Here is a 20856-nt window from a genome sequence, read left to right as displayed (position 1 = left end):
AATTAAGCTATGATGGGAGTAATTATAAAGATGTGAAACAACATATAAGTGTATTTTATGGCTGAGGAAGAGTACCTAAGGGAGGACAAATTTGGAAGAGTGCTCCTCTCCACAAGATTGTGATTCAGACCTCATTGGAGAGGATGTAGTTGCAGCCCACTGGATGGTCTCACTGCTTGACCAACATCACAGGGAGATCTGAAACTTAGGTGGCCCTTCACAGTTGTCCTAGGTGTGGAGGAGGTGGCTGGACTTCAATGACCAGTTATTAGATGCAGGCTTCCCCAGGAAGAGGCTTTGACAGGATGGCACTCCGAGGTTCTGTAAGCGACAGATTTAATGGTATGAGGTAAGGTCTGTTTGGAGTAGTTTGTTTGGTCAGAGTTGTGTGTACTTGAAAGGAGTTTTCAGATGATGGAAATCCATAGCTGAGGAGCAGAAAAATTTTTTTTCTTCTAGATGAAATTAGTTCACCATTAGGATGATCAAGGTGGAACATTGGGGAATGAATCAACAGTAGCATCTGGTAAATCAGAAATTGCTGACGTTTTGATTGTCCTGGGTTCCTGCCACATTAGTATCCCAGACAGATGACCAACTAGTATGAGTTTAATGCTTTGGCTAGACAGGATATGGCTTAGGCATTTCAATTCAGATGTTTGATCTTGGATCTGGGAGAGTTGGTCAAATGCTGGCAGATGGTAAGAATGTTGCTCAGGCTCCAGGATATTGCCATGTTTTTGAACTTGTCCTGGTGCATTTGGGAGGTTCTTTTTTTATTTAAAAAATTTATCTCAATAAAGAGGTTTTAAAAACACTTAGCATTATTAAGCTGGTTATTAAAGGTAGGTTTTTTTTTTTTTAGGAAAACGTGATTTGTTTTTATTTCCTTTGCTAGTGTAAATTAGTGAAATATTTCAATAAAAAAGCATTTACTGGTGCTCTTGAGCACATAATACACAATACATACTACTCTAGATACTAGAAATGTAAATCTAAGTTAGGCATAGATCTCTCCTTTTACCAGCTGTTACCCCTGAGAAAGGATATATTTCAGATAGTAGTATTTATTTTAATTTCACTTTAAATCCACTGGGTCAAAGTTGGGCCTTTAGGTGGAGGATTAACCTCAAAGGTTTGTTTCTGAAGCTTTCATCCAGACTCTCCTTCTGTCAAGTATGCACACAGTCATTTTCACTGTGACAGGCAAAATTGATGAAGATGCATTTAGGATTAGAAAGTAACCTAAATCTAAACTTATCCTGAGCATGAGTCAATTATAAATCAAGACCGCAGACCTGGAAAATTGTATCAGGGCTTGTTACAACCTATAAAAACCTAATAAACAATTTAACTTCTCTGCCCTGGAAAACAAACTCACCAGGTATATTTAACACACAGATACACACACAGAAAAACAGATACACAAAACCAATAACAAAAATACCTTCTGTGGAGATGTAATGAGCCTCAACCTTTATCTCATACTGTTTGTGAAAAGTAACTCAATGTGGTTCAAAGACCAGAAATGTAAAAATAGCAATATTAAACAGAAAATATAGGAGACTATCTTTGTGACTTTGGGGTAGGCGTATATTTTTTAGATATTACATAAATATCACAAAGGATGTATGCCCAGAATATAGAGTATTTTTTAAGAAAAACTCGTAAAACTCTGGACATCCAAATGCTGAAAAATGAATCTAGACACAGACCTTACACTCTTCATAAAAATTAACCCAAAATGGATCATAGACCTAGATGCAAAAGGCAAAACTATAAACCTCCTAGATGATAGCATAGGAGAAAATCTACATGACCTTGGTTATGGTTATCACTTTTTAGATTCGATACTAAGAGCATGAACCATGAAAGAAATAATTGATAAGTGAACTTCATTAAAATTAAAACTTCTCCTCTGTGAAAGGGTCAAGAGAAAGAAAAGATAAGCCTGGGGTTGGGAGAAAGTATTTGTAAAACATATATCTGATAAAGGACTGTTATCCGTAATATACAAAGAACTCTTAAAATTTAGCAGTTTGAAAACAAACAACCTGACTAAAAAATGGGCCTTAACAGACACCTCACTTAAGAAGATATACAGATGGCATATAAGCATATGCAAAGATGCTCCATATCATATGTTATGAGGGAAATGCACATTAAAACCACAATGAGGGACTTCCCTGGTGGTGCAGTGGTTAAGAATCCTCCTGCCAACTCAGGGGACACGGGTTTGATCCCTTGTCTGGGAAGATCCCACATGCTGCGGAGCAAATAAGCCTGTGCGCCACAATTACTGACCCTGCACTCTAGAGCCTGCGAGCCACAACTGCTGAGCCCACGCACCACAACGAAGAGTAGCCCCCGCTCGCCACAACTAGAGAAAGCCCGTGCACAGCAACAAAGACCCACACAGCCATTAAATAAATTAATTAAAAAAAAAAAACCCACAGAAAACACAATGAAATACCATTACACAACTGCTAGAACGGTCAAAATACAGAAGCCTGACAACACCAAATGCTGGCACAAGATGTGGAGCTCAAATGTGAAGCAAGAGAAACTCTCATTTATTGCTGATGGGAATACAAAATGGTACTGCCACTTTGGAAGACAGTAACTACAAAACTAAACATACTCTTACCATATGATCCAGAGCAATCTTGCTTCTTGGTATTTACCCAAAGTAGTTGAAAACTTACGTCCACACAAAAACCTGAACAAGGATGTTTATAGCAGCTTTATTCATAATTGCTAAAACTTGGAAGAAACCAAGATGTCTTTCAGTAGGTAAATGGATAAACTGTGGTACATCCAGACAACGGAATATTATTCAGAACTGAAAAGAAATGAGTTATAAAGCCATGAAAAGACACAGAGGAACCTTAAATGCATGTTACTGCATGAAAGAAGCCAGTCTGAAAAGGCTACATTTTGTATGATTACAACTTTATGACGTTCTGGAAAGGGCAAACCTATGGAGACAGTAAAAAAGAACAGTGGTTGGGTTCAGAGGGTGAATAAGTGGAACATAGGTCTTTAGGGCAGTGAAAATATTCTGTATGTTACCATAATAATGGATATATGTCATTATAAATTTGTCTAAACACTTAGAATGTACAAGAGTAAACTGTAATATAAACTATGGACTTTGGGTGATTATAGTATATCAGTGTAGGTTCATTAATATCAATTGTAGCAAATGTACCACTCTGGTGGGGGATGTTTATAAAGAGGGGAATTTTGCATGTGTAGGGGCATGGGGCATACGGGAAATCTATACCTTCCTCTCAATTTTGCTGTGCACCTTAAACGGCTCTAAAAAGAACAAAGCCGTTGTTGAATTAAAAAACCTATTACTATTCAACAGTAAGAAGTCAAATTAACCCAATTAAAAATAGACAAAGGATTTGAAAGGATATTTCACGCAAAAAAGATGTGTATGGCCTCCTAGCACAGGAGAAGATACTTAACACATTGGCAATCACAGAAATGGAAATTAAAAGCACCGTGTGGCAGCACTACACATCTGTTAGAATGGCTAAATTAAGTGTTGCCAAGAATTTGGAGGTACTAGAACTCTAATGGGAATGTAAAATGATACAAATACTTCGGAAAACATTTTGATAATTTCTTAAAAAGTTTAAGATACACTTACCATGTAACCTGACATTTTAGGTTTTTAACCAAGAGAAACAAAATCTTATGTCCACATACCAAATTATACATGAATGTTCATGACAACTTTATTCATAATGGCCCCAAACTGGAAACAACCTAGATGTCTATCAAAGGAAGAATGTATAAATAAGTTTTGATATATCTATACAGTGGACTACTACTGTGTATTAAAAAGGAATAAACTACTGATACATGAAAAATAGAGATGTATCTCAAACACATTATGCTGAGCGAAAGAAGCTAGACCTAAAGTGTATACATCATGATTCTATTTTTGTGAAGTTCTAGAAAAGACTTGTCTAATAGAGTGACAGAAAAAGATTTCTGGGGCCCGGGGTAGGTGAGTACTGACAGGGAATGAGTATAAGGTAACCATTTGTGGTGATGATTACACAGGTGTATGTTTTTTCAAAAGTTATCAAACTGTACATTAAAAATGGGTGCATATTATGTATGCAAATAATAGCTTAATAAATTTGATTTTAAAAAGAAACTATTTGAAAAATAGTATTTGTTATATAAAATGAACTGTCATGAAAGACAGTTTATTTTCCAAAAGTTGCATATTTTGCCTCTTATACTAAGTCTTGCTGAAAAAATAAGCTTGAGTCAACTTTCTAAAGTAGCCTTAACATTTTTGAAATTAGTGTTGACCTCTTGCACATAAACCTGACATCAGTTTAGACTTCTAATTTTGCAATAATAAACAGTATTATTAAGCCAGAGTCAGATAAATGAACGAAAGTTTTAAAAGATAATAAGAACATACAAATTGATTGTATTAAAGTAGAAGAGCAAACCAAATGCATTCTTCTTTGAAGTTTCCCAGATGATTATGGGAAGAATGTTGGCTATGTAAAGAGGTAGCAGGTGGGGACACAGTGTGTTGGAACTGAGCATTTTAGAGGAATTACGATGAATGTCTCATGTACTATTAAAGAGAACAGCTCTCCTTAATCTATTCTTCAGTATTCCTTGCAACTAAAATACTTGCTTTAATAGCAATTCTGTCTTTCAATAAATGTGAATACTGGCAAATCCCCAAGTTTAAAATATCACCATGCACAGTAATATTATTTTGGTGTGTGGATGCTAGGAGGTGGACTCAGTGTACTTATTGGTATAAAGACTTGTTTTTTTTCTTCCTTCCTTTTCCTTGCAGATATAAATGCATCTTAGGATTCATAGGTGACTGCAAATAAATCTGAGAGAAATTTCGTTTTTCAGAAGACTTAAATATTGCATATTTTGTGAATTTCACTAACTTGGAGCAAATGACTGTGGTGAGAAGATAGTATAGGGTAACATTGGAGTTATCTTCAGAAAATTTTAAGCAGAGGTTTAGTGTTAATAAGCTGATGAAAATATTGTATTTGACACTAGTCTTTCTGAGCATCTCTAATATATGAAATTGTGGCGTGTGATCTCTTTGTCAGGACTGAACTTAAGATAAACGAGTCTTCTGCTTTTTGAATAAAGCGATCAGTGACCTTTATTGGTTTGATCATTGGCACTGTTGTAGTTATGGTATAAATGAACCAGCTTAACATTTTACAATTTCCCTCCTCTCTCAGTGTCCCAGTAAGCCCTTAGATCCCCAACTTTCAAAGCATTATAAAAAATCATTGATATAGCTTTTTTGTTGTTGACTTTCTAATTGAAAAAAATTAATAACCCTTGAGTAAGATCACCTGTGTAATGAGATTGGCTGTGCAAGTTTGGAGATAAGGTGTATACTAGAGTTACATTGCTCTGTGTTATAAAAGGTAGAGGAATTTGAAGAGCAGATGAAAAAATTCTGTGGGAAGAAATAGACCCCAAAGGAGATAAAAGCACCCTTCCACCCAGCCATCATCACAAGGAGACAGATATTTGTTGGGGAGGAGGAGAGGTTAAGTTGTGCAATTTAAAGCTTATTCTCCTTCTCTACTGCAGAGTTTTTGGTAGAATCTAAATTGCTCACTAATGGTTGGTAATAAATGCATTCTTTAATGAAATCAAATAGATGGTGAGTTGTACAGTAGTTTGAATATGGGATGAATACAATGAGGGCAAGTGAATACAGTGGAGTCAGAAGATAAAGGACACTAAGTTCAAGGTTACAGTTAAATTGGTGCCTCCTAGAATTGGTGAGAATGTTCACATTATTAAAATATTTTTGAGGGAAAGCTGATATTCATTCATTCACTCGTTCATTTATTCAATCAACACATATGCAACAGAAAGTTCTTTAATGTGCTAAGTACTGGGCTTGTGGTATCTAAACCAACAGACATCTCTGCAGTTATGCAGTTTGTAATCCAGTAAGGAAAGCAGTTATTGAACCAAAGTCACATAAGTGGCTGTAAACATTTTACTTGTGATAATTACTGTAAAAATATCAGGGTGCCGTGAAAGCGTGTAAGAAAGGAAACTAATTTTGACTGGGACATCAAAAAGGACTATCAAAGGGAGTGAATTAAGTTCATACCTAGAACACAAATAAGATTAATCCCAATGAAGACAAGAGAAGAGAGCGCTCCAGGAATTTATTTATTAGGATGTGGTACAGTAACAAGTAACAGAAAATCCAAAATAACAATGGCTTAAAAAGAAGTTTATTTCACTCCACTTGCAAAACTTAGAGCTGAGCAGTCCAAGGATGGTAGAGCTCATCAGTATAAGGAACCCAGTATTCTTCTATTTTGTTGTTCTACTATGTACGTCCTCTAGTTCCAAGGGTCCCTCATGGTCCAGGATGAGTGTGCCAGCTCCAGCCATTTCATTAGCATTCCAATCAGCAGAAGGAGGAAAGGGAGGAAGAAGGACATGCCCCATTACTTTAAGAACACTTCTTATATCCCAGGGTTATAACTTAATAACACGGTCACATGTAGCTGTGACAGAGATTGGGAAATGTGGTCTGTATTCAAAGCAGACACGTGCCCAACTAAAAGTTAGGGTTCTATTACTATAGAAAAAGAGGGCTAGGTGTTCTGTTATATTGGGAGACAACTAACAGCTTCTGGAAGAGAAAACCGTATGTGCTTAGTTATATAAAGTTCTAGATAAGAGAAAGTTTGGTATATTCAAGAGAAAGAGCATAGTGTGTTTAAATGTTATGAGCAAAGGGGAGGAAGAATGGTGGCAATGGGACAAAACTAGAGAGGTAGGTAAGGGCAAATCATACACAGCCTTTTGAATCATGTTAAGAATTTTGAATTTTATCCGAAGAACAATGAAAGTCTATGTAATAGTCTTTTCCAGTTTTTAAGGAAAAGGGTAACATTTTCACATTCTCATATAAGAATTTTTTTTCTCTGCTCACAGTGTGGAGAGTATTTTAGAAATGTTGGAAATATATAGAAAGTTAAAGTAATAGTACTCTTTGGCATACAATTGCATATTTATCAATTTATTCTGACAAAAGCATCGGACAAGAGTACAAATCTGGAAGGATATGCACTGAATGTTTACATTGGGAATGAGGTTAGGGAAGCTTCACTTTCTCTTTTATAACTTTTTATTTTGAATGATTTGTTTTACAATAAACATGTATTTAAGTTTCATTAAAAATTAATGAATCAATTTCAGTTTTGAAAAACAAAGACAAAAAGACTTGCTGACTTGCAGTCCAGATTGCTGACTCCTATTCCAAGTGATCTTCCTTTGTTTGCTCTCCATTTCTGACGGTTGCCTCCTTCCTGGAGTCTGCCTGTTTTCCCAGTCCCTTTGCATTTGACAGTTCTATTAGGCTGATTTCCTACTTTTTAATTTGGTTTTTGCATTTCTGATAGGATGAGGGACAGCTTTGTCTCATTCCATCATCCCATTTCCCCACTCACACATTGCTCTCCTATATACTGGCTATGTCGAGCAGCCTAGGTTTCTGATTTTCCTCCAGGGACTTTTGGACAGGACATGGACATCCTTGGATTTTCCCTTTTCCTACTGTCACCATGTTTCTAAAGACATGCATTCAGGAGTTGAGCAATGGGGATTAAAGAGGCTCTATTGGATCATACCTGGTCCTTGATCCTTTTCCTGAACTGTATACACTTTAGCTGCTTAAACTTACAGAATTTTAGAGTTAAAAAAAAGAGTTTAAAGGCCATCAATTACAAAGTATAACATAACACAGAAATTCCTTTGCGATATTCTGAATATCTTGAATATTTCTTATCCCTTTGAAGAGCTCTAGTAATTAGAAACTTCCTTCTAATTAGTAGTGTCGTAGAAAGATTATAGGACCCAGAGTCAGAGGACTTGTATTATAATCTGCCCTCATTTGTAGGATGACCTTGCAAATTGAGTAACATTGTGAACCTTAGTTTCTTCACTTGTAAATAGGGATAACTCCTACCCTACTTTATTGGGCTATTCCATATCTGAAAACATTTTCTAAACTATAAACCATATATAATTATTACAAAATTATGTTTATATATGTAACATATAGCATAGTTGTTATATGCTATGTATAACTATATAAACATAATTATGTTTAACATAAAATATATGAAAATGATATAATATATTGTGTATAATTATACAATTATATGTGTAATTAAAATATTTACATAAAACTTTCGTGTAACATAATTTTAGTATTATATATATATATTTCTTATGTACATAATATATATATATATATATATATATATATATATATATATATCTATCTCACATCACAAGGAACTTCCATTTCTTCAATGTTAGACTGATGTAATTATTCTAGAAGTATTTTTCGCTGATTGAGCTTAAATTTGTCTCCCCACAGTATTTATGTATTATGACTTTTATCCTCTGAAACAATGTAGAACTTGTCCAGTATTTCTTCTGCATAATTACTATGCATTAACCAGAAAGCTAATAGGCCCAAACTATGAAAATTTAGGTTTATGTTCTGTGGAAGAATTTCCTGGCATCTGGAACTTTAGGAACACAATTGGATCTCCAGTAAAAAATTTGAAAGGCATTTGAAATAAAGGAAACTGTGAACTTAAGTGTGTTCATGTAACTTCTTTCCCATATATAATTGAAGGTTATATTTAGTTTGATAAAATCTTTCCCAGGCATCTTTTATTGTAAACCAGTGAAGTGGTAAACTATGGTTGTACACAGCTAACTTCTATACTGACTTTAGGAGGCAGTACTAACCCACTGATAAATTTTGTTATTTCTGCTAATGCTATTGGCAATGGTTAATATAAAATAAAACTAAAATAAGAATAATGAGATTTGTGATACAATTATATACACCTCTTAATGTTAGTAAAATTTTCTAGGTAGTCAGATGAAAATGGTAGTTTGAAATTCATTTAATGATTTATTTAATAAATAATTATTAAATTACGTTATGCACAACACATTGTAAGAGATACAAATGTGAATACGGCATGTTTACTTTCAGATAACTTACAATTAAGTTGTATAAGTAAGTTGCGTGTGTGTGTGTGTGTGTATACAACTCTTTCAGGATAAAGTTTAATAAAAAAAAGCAACATTTATTGTTTATTTTTTATGAACCAGTTGCTGTCAAACAACTACTTTTATCTGCATACAGCCCTATCAAGTAGGAACTATTATTATGCCTGCTTTGCAGATAAGGAAACTGAGGATTAGTAAGATTATGTGATTTGCTCAGTCACACAGCTTGCAAGTGGCAGAGCCAGAATGTATATCTATTTGTATATCTTAAATGTATGTTTGTTTGACTTCAAGGCTTTTGCTTTTTGCCAAAGAGATGATGCAGTCTATCATCTCAAAGTGTGTGTGAAATAACACAATACACAAGCTCTCAGAAAGAGCTATAGACATTCAGAAGAGAGCAACATCATTTCTGTTTGTGGGAAATCTGGAAAAATGTATGTAAGAGGTGAAATCTGAACTGTATTTTGAGGAAACAATGGGATTATAAGAGAATAGCTGAAGACAGTAGTTAATATTTCCTGAAACCTTACTATGTTTCAGGCACTTTATATTCATTACCTTATTATCAGGAAAAATTTCTGAGGGAGGTACTACTGTACTATTTTCCCACTGCATAGGTGAGGTAAGTGAGGGGGACAGTGGTCATATCTGATGAAAATCACACTACTAAGTAGGCTAATAAGAGAGTTAGAACTTGAATCCAGGACTAATTTTAGAGCCTAAACTCTTAACCAGTACAATAGCTATATGGAGAAGTGAGGTGGGGGCATGAACAAAACATGGAACAGATTAGGAAAGGGTAAACAATTCCATTTGGTTATAGTCTGGGGTAAGTAAAATAGAGTAAGAAAAAGAACTGAAAAATAGTTTGACCATGAAACCTTGAAGCCATATTAAGGAATTTTGATATTATTTGCTGTACAATGGGAAATAATTGGAGATTTATGAGCTGGGGAGAGACATAAGCAGAGTTTTTCTTTGTGGAGGAGAAAGAGACAGAGGAAGAAAACTGATTAATCTATAAAATGTTGATAATTCTTAGCCAAGTATGTAATCATTTACAGTGCCATACGTGTCAACCGTGATGGTCAGACCAGTGACTGGTCATTAGTTGGTGAAGGAGATGCCCATTTGATCATTCTGTTCATTTTTGTAGACAGCATTGATCAAACATATACATGCTCTAGAGTCAGGCAGTCTGGATTAGAATCCTTTTTCTGTCACTTACCAGCTCTGTGACCTTGGGTTTTACTTGACTTCTCTGTGCCTTAGTTTAGTATTTGCCTGAAAGCATTGTGTGAATTAAAATAATGAATAATAGAGTGTTCAATAGATTGTAGCTATCGTTATTATTGTATCTTACAGACAGTAACTGATTGAAGGACTACTGAAGTTCATAATTTCTCAGTTATTGAAAATTGATAAAGGGAAATTTAAGATGTGAATACAAAAACCAGTCATATTATGAAGTCTTATATTCTATTTTTAAAAGTAACAGCTTTTGGGGGGAGGTGGGTGCTATTTACAATTCAGTATGTAAACTATCTTTACTAACTTCAGTAATCATGATCTATCAATGTTGTACAGTGAACACTACATTCTGAATATTTTTAGACAAACTTATTGTCTTTCCTATTTTTTAAAAAAATTCAGTCTGCTGAGTATTCAGCAGGCTCTTTGAATGTGGAATTTTTCTTCAGTTCTGACAAAATTTCTTGCATTATTACTTTGACAATTTCTTCTCATCTTTACATGAAGCATTCTTAGTTTGATCCCCTAATTTTCTTAACTTTTAACGTCTTTTGATCTTTTGTTCTGTCCTCTGGGAAATTTGCTGTGACTTATTTTCCAGCTGTTCTGTTGGATTTTATGCATTTATTTTTGTAGCATTCTGTTCTTGTTTTAGGGATGCAAATATCTTCTGTCTCTCTGAGGATATTATTTATAACTTTTTTCTGTATATTTATTTTGTTCTGTTAAAGCAGTGGTTCCCAACCTTTTTGGCACCAGGGACTGGTTTCATGGAAGACAGTTTCTCCACAGATTGGGGGGAGGGGGATGGTTCAGGCAGTAATGCGAGCGATGGGGAACGGCAGTTGAAGCTTCGCTCACTTACCTTCTGCTGTGTGGCCCAGTTCCTAACAGGGGTCTCTGGGGGTTGGGGACCCCTGTTTTAAAGGTTTCCTTACAATATGTGGTGATCCTTGTGTTCTTGTTCATATTTAACTAAAAAACTAGGAACTGTTTATGTGGATGGAGTTTGTAGAGAGGGGGCTTCACAGTAGGCATTAAGGCATAGACGCCCCACCATTTTCCTAAATATGTACAGATCACTTTTCTTGAGAGGTCCATTTCTGCAGAGAGGAATATATTCTTGTATCCTACCTGGAAGATATGAACTTAACTGCCATGTTCTCTAAGACAAATGTGGGAAGGCACTGGGGTAGGTTGAGAATCTTCATTTACTGCATAGATGTTCAGTTAATTTCATTGTTTTTAACAAGGCACCCCTCGGCTTATTGTTCATAGATTCTTAAAATTCATAATCCCTTTGCTTCAACCTCATGAGAATGTAAACCTCCAATTTCTTGTCAGGTGGTAAAGGTTTAGTTTCTCAGCTGGCTGAGGTGGAGTTTCCATTCTGTTTCAGCTCCACCAGCACCTACACCTTCACAGGTAGTCAGTCTCTCTAATTCTTAAGCCCTTTTGAGGGTGTTGAATCATGAATAGATCTGCTTCTTATCATTCCTCCTTGCAGACACTTTGCTTTCAGTTTTCTCAAGTTTGCTAAATTAATTTGCTAAATCATCTGTTTATCACTATCTAAACGTTTTCTTGATATTGCTCATCTGCTAACATCCCTCCAGTTGTCCTTGTCCTTATGGTTTAGACCATTTTTACAAAAGTTTTGCTGTCATTTAAGTGGGATTTGGGAAGTAGTAAAAGTAAATATGTATGTTTAACGTGAAAGTCCTATTATTAATTTTAAAAGTATTACCCCTCTTATATGTATAATACAAAATTTTATGAAGCTCATTTTTTTTCAAAAAGGAGACTACCATTTTGGTGACATTGTGAAAAAATGGGCTTTTTATCAATTCCTGTTTCAATAAAGTATTTTCATGCTATTTCTCTGATTGCGTTATAAATCATAATATTTTTCTCATTTGTTGCTATTCCTATATTTTCTTGGGTCATTTCCATGTCCTGTTCTTCAATACGAACTTTGTAATTTACCAGTCTTTTTCATCCAGTTTTTTCACTTTCAGTTTTCTTTCACTTTCAACTTCGAGTTGAATTATACATGTTTTTTGGCTGATTCACATGGCACAGCCACATAACTATGGCTAGAATTAAGCTGACTTCTGCTTGCTAACATACACCATAAGAAATTTATGTAATTTAATTGATGTTAAGATATCTAAATGACACTGATATAATATATTGGTATAATATAAATTTAATTTCAGAGAACTTCATCTACAATAAATTTGTCACCAGGAGAAGTGGAAGAAGAAGATGATGATGAAAACACTTGTGGGCCCTCAGGACTCTGGGAAGCATTAACTCCTTGTAATGGATGTAGGAACCTTGGCTTCCCCATTCTTGCACAGGTAACGGTTTGCTTTCTTAAGGTACAATAAAACATAAAAATGGTTGCCTATGTTTTTAAGTAAATCTGTTTTCTTCCCCTCTGCAAATCCAATTAGTGTCTTCTTCACTTGTAATTTTTCTTCAGTTGAAGGTCAGTAAAATGCTTATGTAATAAGCTGTACATGTATGCATATGCAAACACATACTCTATATAATTTTTTGTGGTTGTTTTATTTTGGTCATGATGCTAGTTCCAGAAAAATTGAGTTGTTTATGAAGTTTTAGTATCTATGATTTGGAAATATTTCATTTAAAAAAATGCTATTTTGAAATTAAATCACAATTTATATTTAAATAATAATAAAAATGATTTAAAAGGTAGCATATGAAAGCTCTTTAAAAGCAGCAGTGATTATTTTTCTTAGCACAATGGAATATCGTAGAATAATGTGTGCCACTGAAGATTATGCACTACGATTCAAAAATGAGACCAGAGCACTAAAACATCATTTACAATTTTGAAATCATTTCACTACTCATTAAGTCACTTTTAATTCTATGGTGTCACCTTCAAATTTTTGTTGTGTACTGTGGTCCGCAAGCCCTTAGAGGAGTTTCAGAAATAAATAAAATAAGCCAAACAGAATTAGGAAATTTGAAGCCACAAAGAAAATATCTCTACATGAAGACGAAAAAGCACTTAATATGAAAAACGGTGTAATGGCAAAGGTATGTATATGTAACCACATAGAACGTGAGTGCAAAAATAATCTAGGACAGAAAATAACTCACATCTCAAAAATATTATTTTCTGTTTTGCAACAAATATGAAACAATTTTGTCTAAGAAACCATTACATGTTTTTACATGTATGTCATAATTTGATCACAGCCACCCAAATTCCAATATAAATTTATTGTGACACACTAACTAGGGTAATCAAACCAGCATATAGTACTTAAAGAATCTCTTCACCTTAATATGAACTATTTATAGAACTTTATGACAATTTATACTAACCATTACAGAATTATTATCAATATATACTGGGCTGTGAGATCCATAAAGGTAGAGACTATGTGTTGCTTGGTGTCTACGATCTAATGCCAACATTGTTCCTGGCATGTTGTCAGAATTAAGTAGTAGTTGAATTAAATAATAAACAAATGTGTATGTTCTGTAGCGTTTCATTTCTTCACTTAAAGTTTTTACATATAAAGTTTTACCTCATATACAAAAGGGTATACGAGAAAGGAAATTAAGAAACATAGGTTTTAATTTTATTAATATTCTCTTATCTGCTTAACAATTTACCAATAATTGAATGTTTTTACCTATTTTTTTATTTTATAAAATTAACACCTTTGTATTTTTTATTTTAAAAGTAGAATTCTTATAAAGTAGTAGGGCTCTAAGCTATCAATAATATATGACTGTATCTGGGTTCTCCATTACCTTACTAACATTTACTTTTATTTTTTTAATTTTAATTTATTTTGTTTTATTAGGTTTGGTAGTAGGCTTGGTAGTAACTTGCTTTTGGTTTACAATTTTTAAATATTTTTCTTTGACTGTTTTTCTGTGGAGACTTGCATTGCTCCAATAAGTATTGAGTATTACTATTTTAGTAGTTACATTTACCATAAAATGTTTCCTAGCCTGCAGCTTTTCTTTTTTTCTTAATATTGTATGAGCGTATGTTGTGTAGTTTTTTAAACTATCAAATTCATTAAACTTCTTGGTCTTATTTTTTTTGATTCATTTCATCCAGAATTCCTTTTAACAAATTTCAAATATGGCTCTATATTTGTTTTTAACTTGTTGATATATGGTTTTTCTATGACTTGCCATTTGGCAATAACTCCCATTACTTTCATTATATTTCATCCTGTTTGGCTTGGGGTTTCTTCTGAACCTCTTAATTTTCCTATTTTTAAAAACAATGACCCACTTTTGATATTTGTACATATATATGGCAGGAGAAATCATTATTGTATTAAAACTATTAACTGACATTGTCTGCTTTTTAAATTTATATTTTATAATTACTATGTCAAGTTTAAAAAGTATTCTTATTGGGATTTTAATTGTTACTGCATTAAATCTATAAATTTACTTGAGATGCAGTATGTTTTTTTTTAATGTCTTTAATATAACAAATCAAAAGTAGAATTCTTTTACCAGTGTTCTAGTCTTCTTTTACTAATGTTCTCAATTTGTGATGGGCTCCCCTTTAACATTTATATGTGTATATATATATATATATACATCCATATATATATAATTACAATAACATTTTTAGTGTGTGATGGTGCAGAACTATAAAAATACTTTATTATATTTCACAACAAAATTAATGTGCAATGGTTGACACACTAGTATAGCTTAATACATTTTACATTTATAGTTTAAAACTTTGATGTCATGTTGCTTTCTAGGCTTAATTTACCTTGTCCTGCCTCCTATTGGTTGCTTCTGTCCCTGGTTATGTATTCTGGAAGTTTTAGAATTTTCTTTGGCTAATAAATGTAGATCATAGATGGATCGGGATCTTTGAGAGTAATCTTTAGCATTTTATTCTGTCATCTGTTCATTTAATCACAATATCAAGTGAAGGGAAGGTTACAGATAGTTCAGAGCCTGATTGTAAATCCCTATTTAGTTTTATTACTACCCTTTCCTGTTAATAGAGCGTATGTTATTAGAGCAGAGAATCTGAGTTGAGTTGTGTTATGGTGGATGATGTTGCTTTCCTCCACCGTCTTAGATGAGATGTCCACCTCTGCACCATGTGCAGCACAGGGCTTTGAGGCTCTTCCTAAAGAGTCAGTCCTGATGGGTGGAGACCCTCTGTTTACCATCCTGTTCACTCATGTAGCCTTCACTCTGTAAGGTTGAGATGAGGGGTCTGGATACTAAGTCTTTAGCTGTTTTGCAACATGCTTGCCAGCAGTCTCTGCTCCTGCAATCACCATACTCATACTGCCCCATGGGGAGACGCCAACAGCTCTTATTTATGGGCTAGAAGTACCCTCTGAGGACAAGAGGGCTTGCAGTCCTTGCTAACAACAATATTAAGACATGTTGAAAGCAACCACTATGACCATGCTGACTGTACTTCCTCCTGGATCTAGGAAGGCTGCTCTTGCTAGGGCTGTGTTTCTCTTTTGAGTCTGCAAACATGGTTGCAGTCATATGCACAGCACCAGTGGTGGTGCCTGTTGTTACAATTGATCCTTTTATCAGGCCCTGTAGGCTTTGTAACTGCAGAATTATGTGAACTCTTAAATGCAGTATAAGTGGGAGGCATGATGAATTCATTCCTCCCCAGCATAATCATAATAGGTGGCCCCAAACACTTCAGGGTTTATGTGAAGGCTCCTGATGCTCACTTGATCCTGATTCCTTCCATAGGAATAGGTAGCATTTGCCTAGGGAAAGACAAGTAAAATAAAGTGAGACCAGAAAGACTGCTCCTTTCTATTCCTATAGCTAAACAACAAGAGCTTATAATAAGAATTTTGAGCTCTCAAGTCCACTCTCCCATTTGATGCAACAGTGCCCCCTACAGTATCTCCACAGTGACCACAATGATCATTCTAGTTTGCTTGGACAGTTTGTCAGTGAGAACACTTATTAAAATACACTTTGGTTAGTATTTCTGCTGGTCAGGTAGTATGTGCTTTAATATTTTGATAGCTCCTAGCAAATTGTGCACATCTCACTGTCACTGATGTATACAAAAATCAGTACAAGGCAGTCACGGGGAGACATACATTCTGCAACATGTCAGCTTAGCTGGGTTGGAGTATGTCCAAGAATAGATTGGATGATGAAAATAGAACACTCCCTAACACCATACACAAAAATAAACTCAAAATGGATTAAAGACCTAAATATAAGGCCAGACACTATAAAACTCTTTGAGGAAAACATAGGCAGAACACTCTATGACATAAATCACAGCAAGATCCTTTTTGACCCACCTCCTAGAGAAATGGAAATAAAAACAAAAATAAACAAATGGCACCTAATGAAACTTAAAAGCTTTTGCACAGCACAGGAAACCATAAACAAGACGAAAAGACAACCCTCAGAATGGGAGAAAATATTTGCAAACGAGGCAACTGACAAAGGATTAATCTCCAAAATATATAAACAGCGCTTGCAGCTCAATATTAAAAAACAACCAACCCAATCCAAAAATGGGCATAAGACCTAAATAGACATTTCTCCAAAGAAGACATACAGGTGGCCAAGAGGCACATGGAAAGCTGCTCAACATCACTAATTATTAGAGAAATGCAAATCAAAACTACAATGAGGTATTACCTCACACCAGTCAGAATGGCCATCATCAAAAAATCTACAAACAATAAATGCTGGAGAAGGTGTGGAGAAAAGGGAACCCTCTTACACTGTTGGTGGGAATGTAAATTGATACAGCCACTATGGAGAACAGTGTGGAGTTTCCTTAAACTAAAAATAGAACTACCATATGACCCAGCAATCCCACTACTGGGCATATACCCAGAGAAAACCATAACTCAAAAAGACACATGCATCCCAATGTTCATTGCAGCACTATTTACAATTGCCAGGACATAGAAGCAACCTAAATGTCCATCAACAGATGAATTGATAAAGAAGAGGTGGTACATATATACAATGGAATATCACTCAGCCATAAAAGAGAACAAAACTGTGTCATTTGCAGAGATGTGGGTGGACCTAGAGACTGTCATACAGAGTGAAGTAAGTCAGAAAGAAAAATACCGTATATTAATGCGATATCTATCTATCTATATATGGAACCTAGAAAAATGGTATAGATGATCTTATTTGCAAAGCAGAAATAGAGACACAGACGTAGAGAACAAATGTATGGATACCAAGGGGGAAGGGGGGCGGTGGGATGAATTGGGAGATTGGGATTGACATATATACACTATTATGTATTAAATAGATAACTAATGAGAACCTACTGTACAGCACAGGGAACTCTACTCGGTGCTCTGTGGTGACCTAAATGGGAAGGAAATCCAAAAAAGAGGGGATATATGTATATGTGTGGCTGATGCACTTTGCTGTACAGAGAAACTGACACAGCAGTGTAAAGCAACTATACTCCAATAAAAAAATGAGAAAAGCAAGAGAAACATAAAAAAAAGAATAGATTGGATGGTCAGGATGCTGCACATGGCAATACAATATTGGATATGAAATTAAGCGTTGCCGACAGTTAAGGAATCTCTGAAATACAGCCTTGGAGAAGTACTAGGAACCTCCTCAGTGGGCCATGGCCTCCAAATGAGGCTCATTTGGCCCTGAGTCCTTCCAAAAATCCATGTATTTTCCAGGTGAGCCTGTGTACCAAAGCCTCTGCAGGACCTTTAGCTGTTCTCCCTAAGCACCTTGGCCTCGTCTTTTAGAGATTGCAGAGTGCTTACCACTGGGCACTTACTCTCTTCCTCAAACCCAGTTATGTCCAGAGTGTCCCTAGCTGGAATGACCTGGGTGCTGCTGTAAGCCTCCACTGGTGGTCTCAGGATGTAAATGAGGTTTTCCCACTGAATAAAAAGATCTCTTGTATCTGAAGGGGGACACAGCTGAAGGTAGAAAGAGCGGCTAGTGGCAAGCTTCAGGCGGAGCTGTTGTTTTTTTACTGTTATGGATGGATATCTTTACAAACTTCAAAGGAAGCAGCCTGGTTAGCTCTAAGATCTGTGTAGGCTTTTTACCTCTTTCCTGGGTGGCAGGGCCGTATCTGTTATAGTCATCACAGATAGCAGCTGGTCGGGCCAGCAGCATGACATCAGCTAGTGTGAGGCAGGGGCTGGTACGAACGATGCCCACAGTCACCGTTCAGGCCCGGTTGTGCACATCAATCACTTCTCCTTTTCTGCTGACCTGTATAAAGTCACTCTCAAACACTGGTGCATAGTGGAATATAGGGTACTCCCCTTGTACAGTTGTCGCTGCAGTTTCCCCATGTAGGTATTAAACATGCTCATTGCAAGGCTGCCTTCGGCTTTGTAGTATGGTAATGTATATTGACTGTTCATCGCTATCTTTTATCAAGACAGCTCCTAGAGGCTCCTCCACACCTTCCTTACCACACCTTGCAGGGCGTCCTGTTTCCCTGGTCTCTCTGGCAGGTGGGCTAGCAGTGGTCTTCTGCAGGCTTTGTCTCTGAGTGACTGAGGACAGGGTGGGGGAGCTGATTACTGACTGCTCAGTGCTAGAGACAGTTGCTCCTGGACCTGACTGTGCGCTGCCTAGAGCATGGAGATGTTAGGGCATGCAGAGGCCAGGGCCGCAGTAGATGTCAGGGTGCACAGATGTTGATGTGCACAGATATTGGTATTCAGTCGTAATTCCACTGCACCTCTCCTCCAGAAACTGTAGCTTCCAACTAGGCCTAAACCCCTCACAAGGCCACACTGCCACAGATCAGCAGACCACCCCTCCTCCCATGGGCACATCTAAGGATCTTAATACATACTGACAAATTGCTTTCTCAAAGGGTTAGACAAACTTTCTGTTAGGTATGAGTTAAAATATGCATACTGTCTTATCCAGCACTTCTGACTGCAGACAGTTAGAGTTAATTGTAGACAGTTTACCTTAAAGAGAATTGGACAAGGTGGTAAACAAGCTGGATGTACAGAATGTTTATCAAGGTTTATTGTAGCAAAAAATATCATAAACAGGGTTAATATCTTACAGTGAGGATTTGGTTAAATAAATTATGGAGCATTCTATGAAAGAATACTCTGAAGCCATAAGAATGATTATGTAGTTCCCTATTTATTGAAATGAAAAGATATACCTGAATTTTTTTTTTTTTAAGAAAAAGAGCAAAACAAACGCTTCAAACTAGCTTTATACTTGTGGTCCAATTTATGTAAAATCGTCTGTGTGTGTGTGTTTGGGTATGAAAGTATAATATATTCAGTGAAATGTTTAAAGTACTTATTTCTGGATGGTGTAATTTTTATTTTCTTTATACGTTCTATTTTTTTGTTAGGATAATTATTATTTCTATTAACAGGAAGAGTAAAGCTATTTTTATTAACAATATCTATTTTTACAGCCATCCAAAATTTTATGTTTTCACACACCCTCAAAATGCTGAGATTTTCCCTAGACATCTGTACCCTGACTATATGGTGAAAAGAGCCTTAAACATCACATTTATGCTCTATTCTTTACTCATTATCAAATTGGCCTACTAAAAAAAGTTCTGAGAAATTTTGCCAGCTATTATAAATATTATAAATTCAGTAAGATTAAAATATCTTTATTGGCATGACAATATACATAGCACGCACATACGTACACACATAAAGCCATAGTTTTTGAGTCTTCAGTTTGTTCTATAAGTAAAAATGAACATTTTCTTCCCTTCATATTGAAGTATCTGGTTATTTCTGGTAGTATGAATATTTTATTCTTTATTTATTGAGAGGCCTAGTCACATATCAATAGCAATTCTTACTGGCCTGTCCAAAGTCTTTATATTTTGATTTCCACTTCATGTCTACATTATTTATAATTAGGAAAGAGAATAAGCCTAACATACGTTTACTAATTAAACTAACCTTTCAAATGTATCCAAGAAGTTCTGGTATTTGTTGAAAGGAATAGGTACTGGATACAGTATAATTTAATTTAGGTGCTTTTTAAAAAATAAAGTGAAGATATACCGATTTTCTTAAAAGCACTTTTATGCTGTGCACATATGTTACAAGATATTTATCTTAGGCTTCCACTAGACCACTGAGCTAATTGCCTTGTCTCCAGGGAAACCAGAAGCTATATTACTTGTAGGGCCTAAGGACTTTCAGGATTTTTTCCTAACCAGTCATTAGACCAACAACAGTAGAACCTCTCTTACTTGGCCTGATAACTATCACGTGTAGTGTTCTGGCAAATATGTCTATTTTCATGAGTCTGATGAATTTTATCTGAAATTCCTCTAGGTATTTAGAAAACTATCTTAATATTTGCTTCAATACTTAAGAAGCTCAGATGGCTAAATAAAAAATCTACCTGGAACTGAGATTAATAAATTCTTGGGAGACTAACCTAAGAAAACATTGGTACGATTTATGTCAGAGAATGTTTTGCCTATGCTCTCTTCTAGGAGTTTTATGGTGTCAT

At 35.4% G+C, this 20856-nt stretch overlaps 2 protein-coding genes across 14 annotated transcripts in view; one reads left to right on the top strand and one right to left on the bottom strand.

Moving 5' to 3' along the window:
* The window catches only part of ANKS1B (ankyrin repeat and sterile alpha motif domain containing 1B), a 1131483-nt gene that overhangs the window by 303293 nt on the left and 807334 nt on the right, over positions 1-20856 (top strand). For all 13 annotated transcript variants that reach the window (XM_082349568.1, XM_082349580.1, XM_082349581.1 and 10 more), the window contains exon 9: positions 12567-12710. In XM_082349568.1, the coding sequence (XP_082205694.1) occupies positions 12567-12710 (144 nt within the window). The remainder of the gene's footprint in view (positions 1-12566; positions 12711-20856) is intronic.
* On the bottom strand, positions 12745-19181 carry GARIN6 (golgi associated RAB2 interactor family member 6). Its single transcript, XM_082349677.1, is given in 4 exon segments — positions 12745-18353; positions 18355-18555; positions 18559-18654; positions 18660-19181. Coding segments are annotated over 4 exon segments (663 nt in total). The 5' UTR covers positions 18756-19181; the 3' UTR covers positions 12745-18083.

Source organism: Balaenoptera borealis (genome assembly GCF_965194805.1).
Source record: "Balaenoptera borealis genome assembly, chromosome: 13".
Classification (NCBI taxonomy): Eukaryota; Metazoa; Chordata; class Mammalia; order Artiodactyla; family Balaenopteridae; genus Balaenoptera; species Balaenoptera borealis.
The sequence above is the reverse complement of the archived record's forward strand: the minus strand, read 5'-3'. Positions and strand labels throughout refer to the sequence as shown.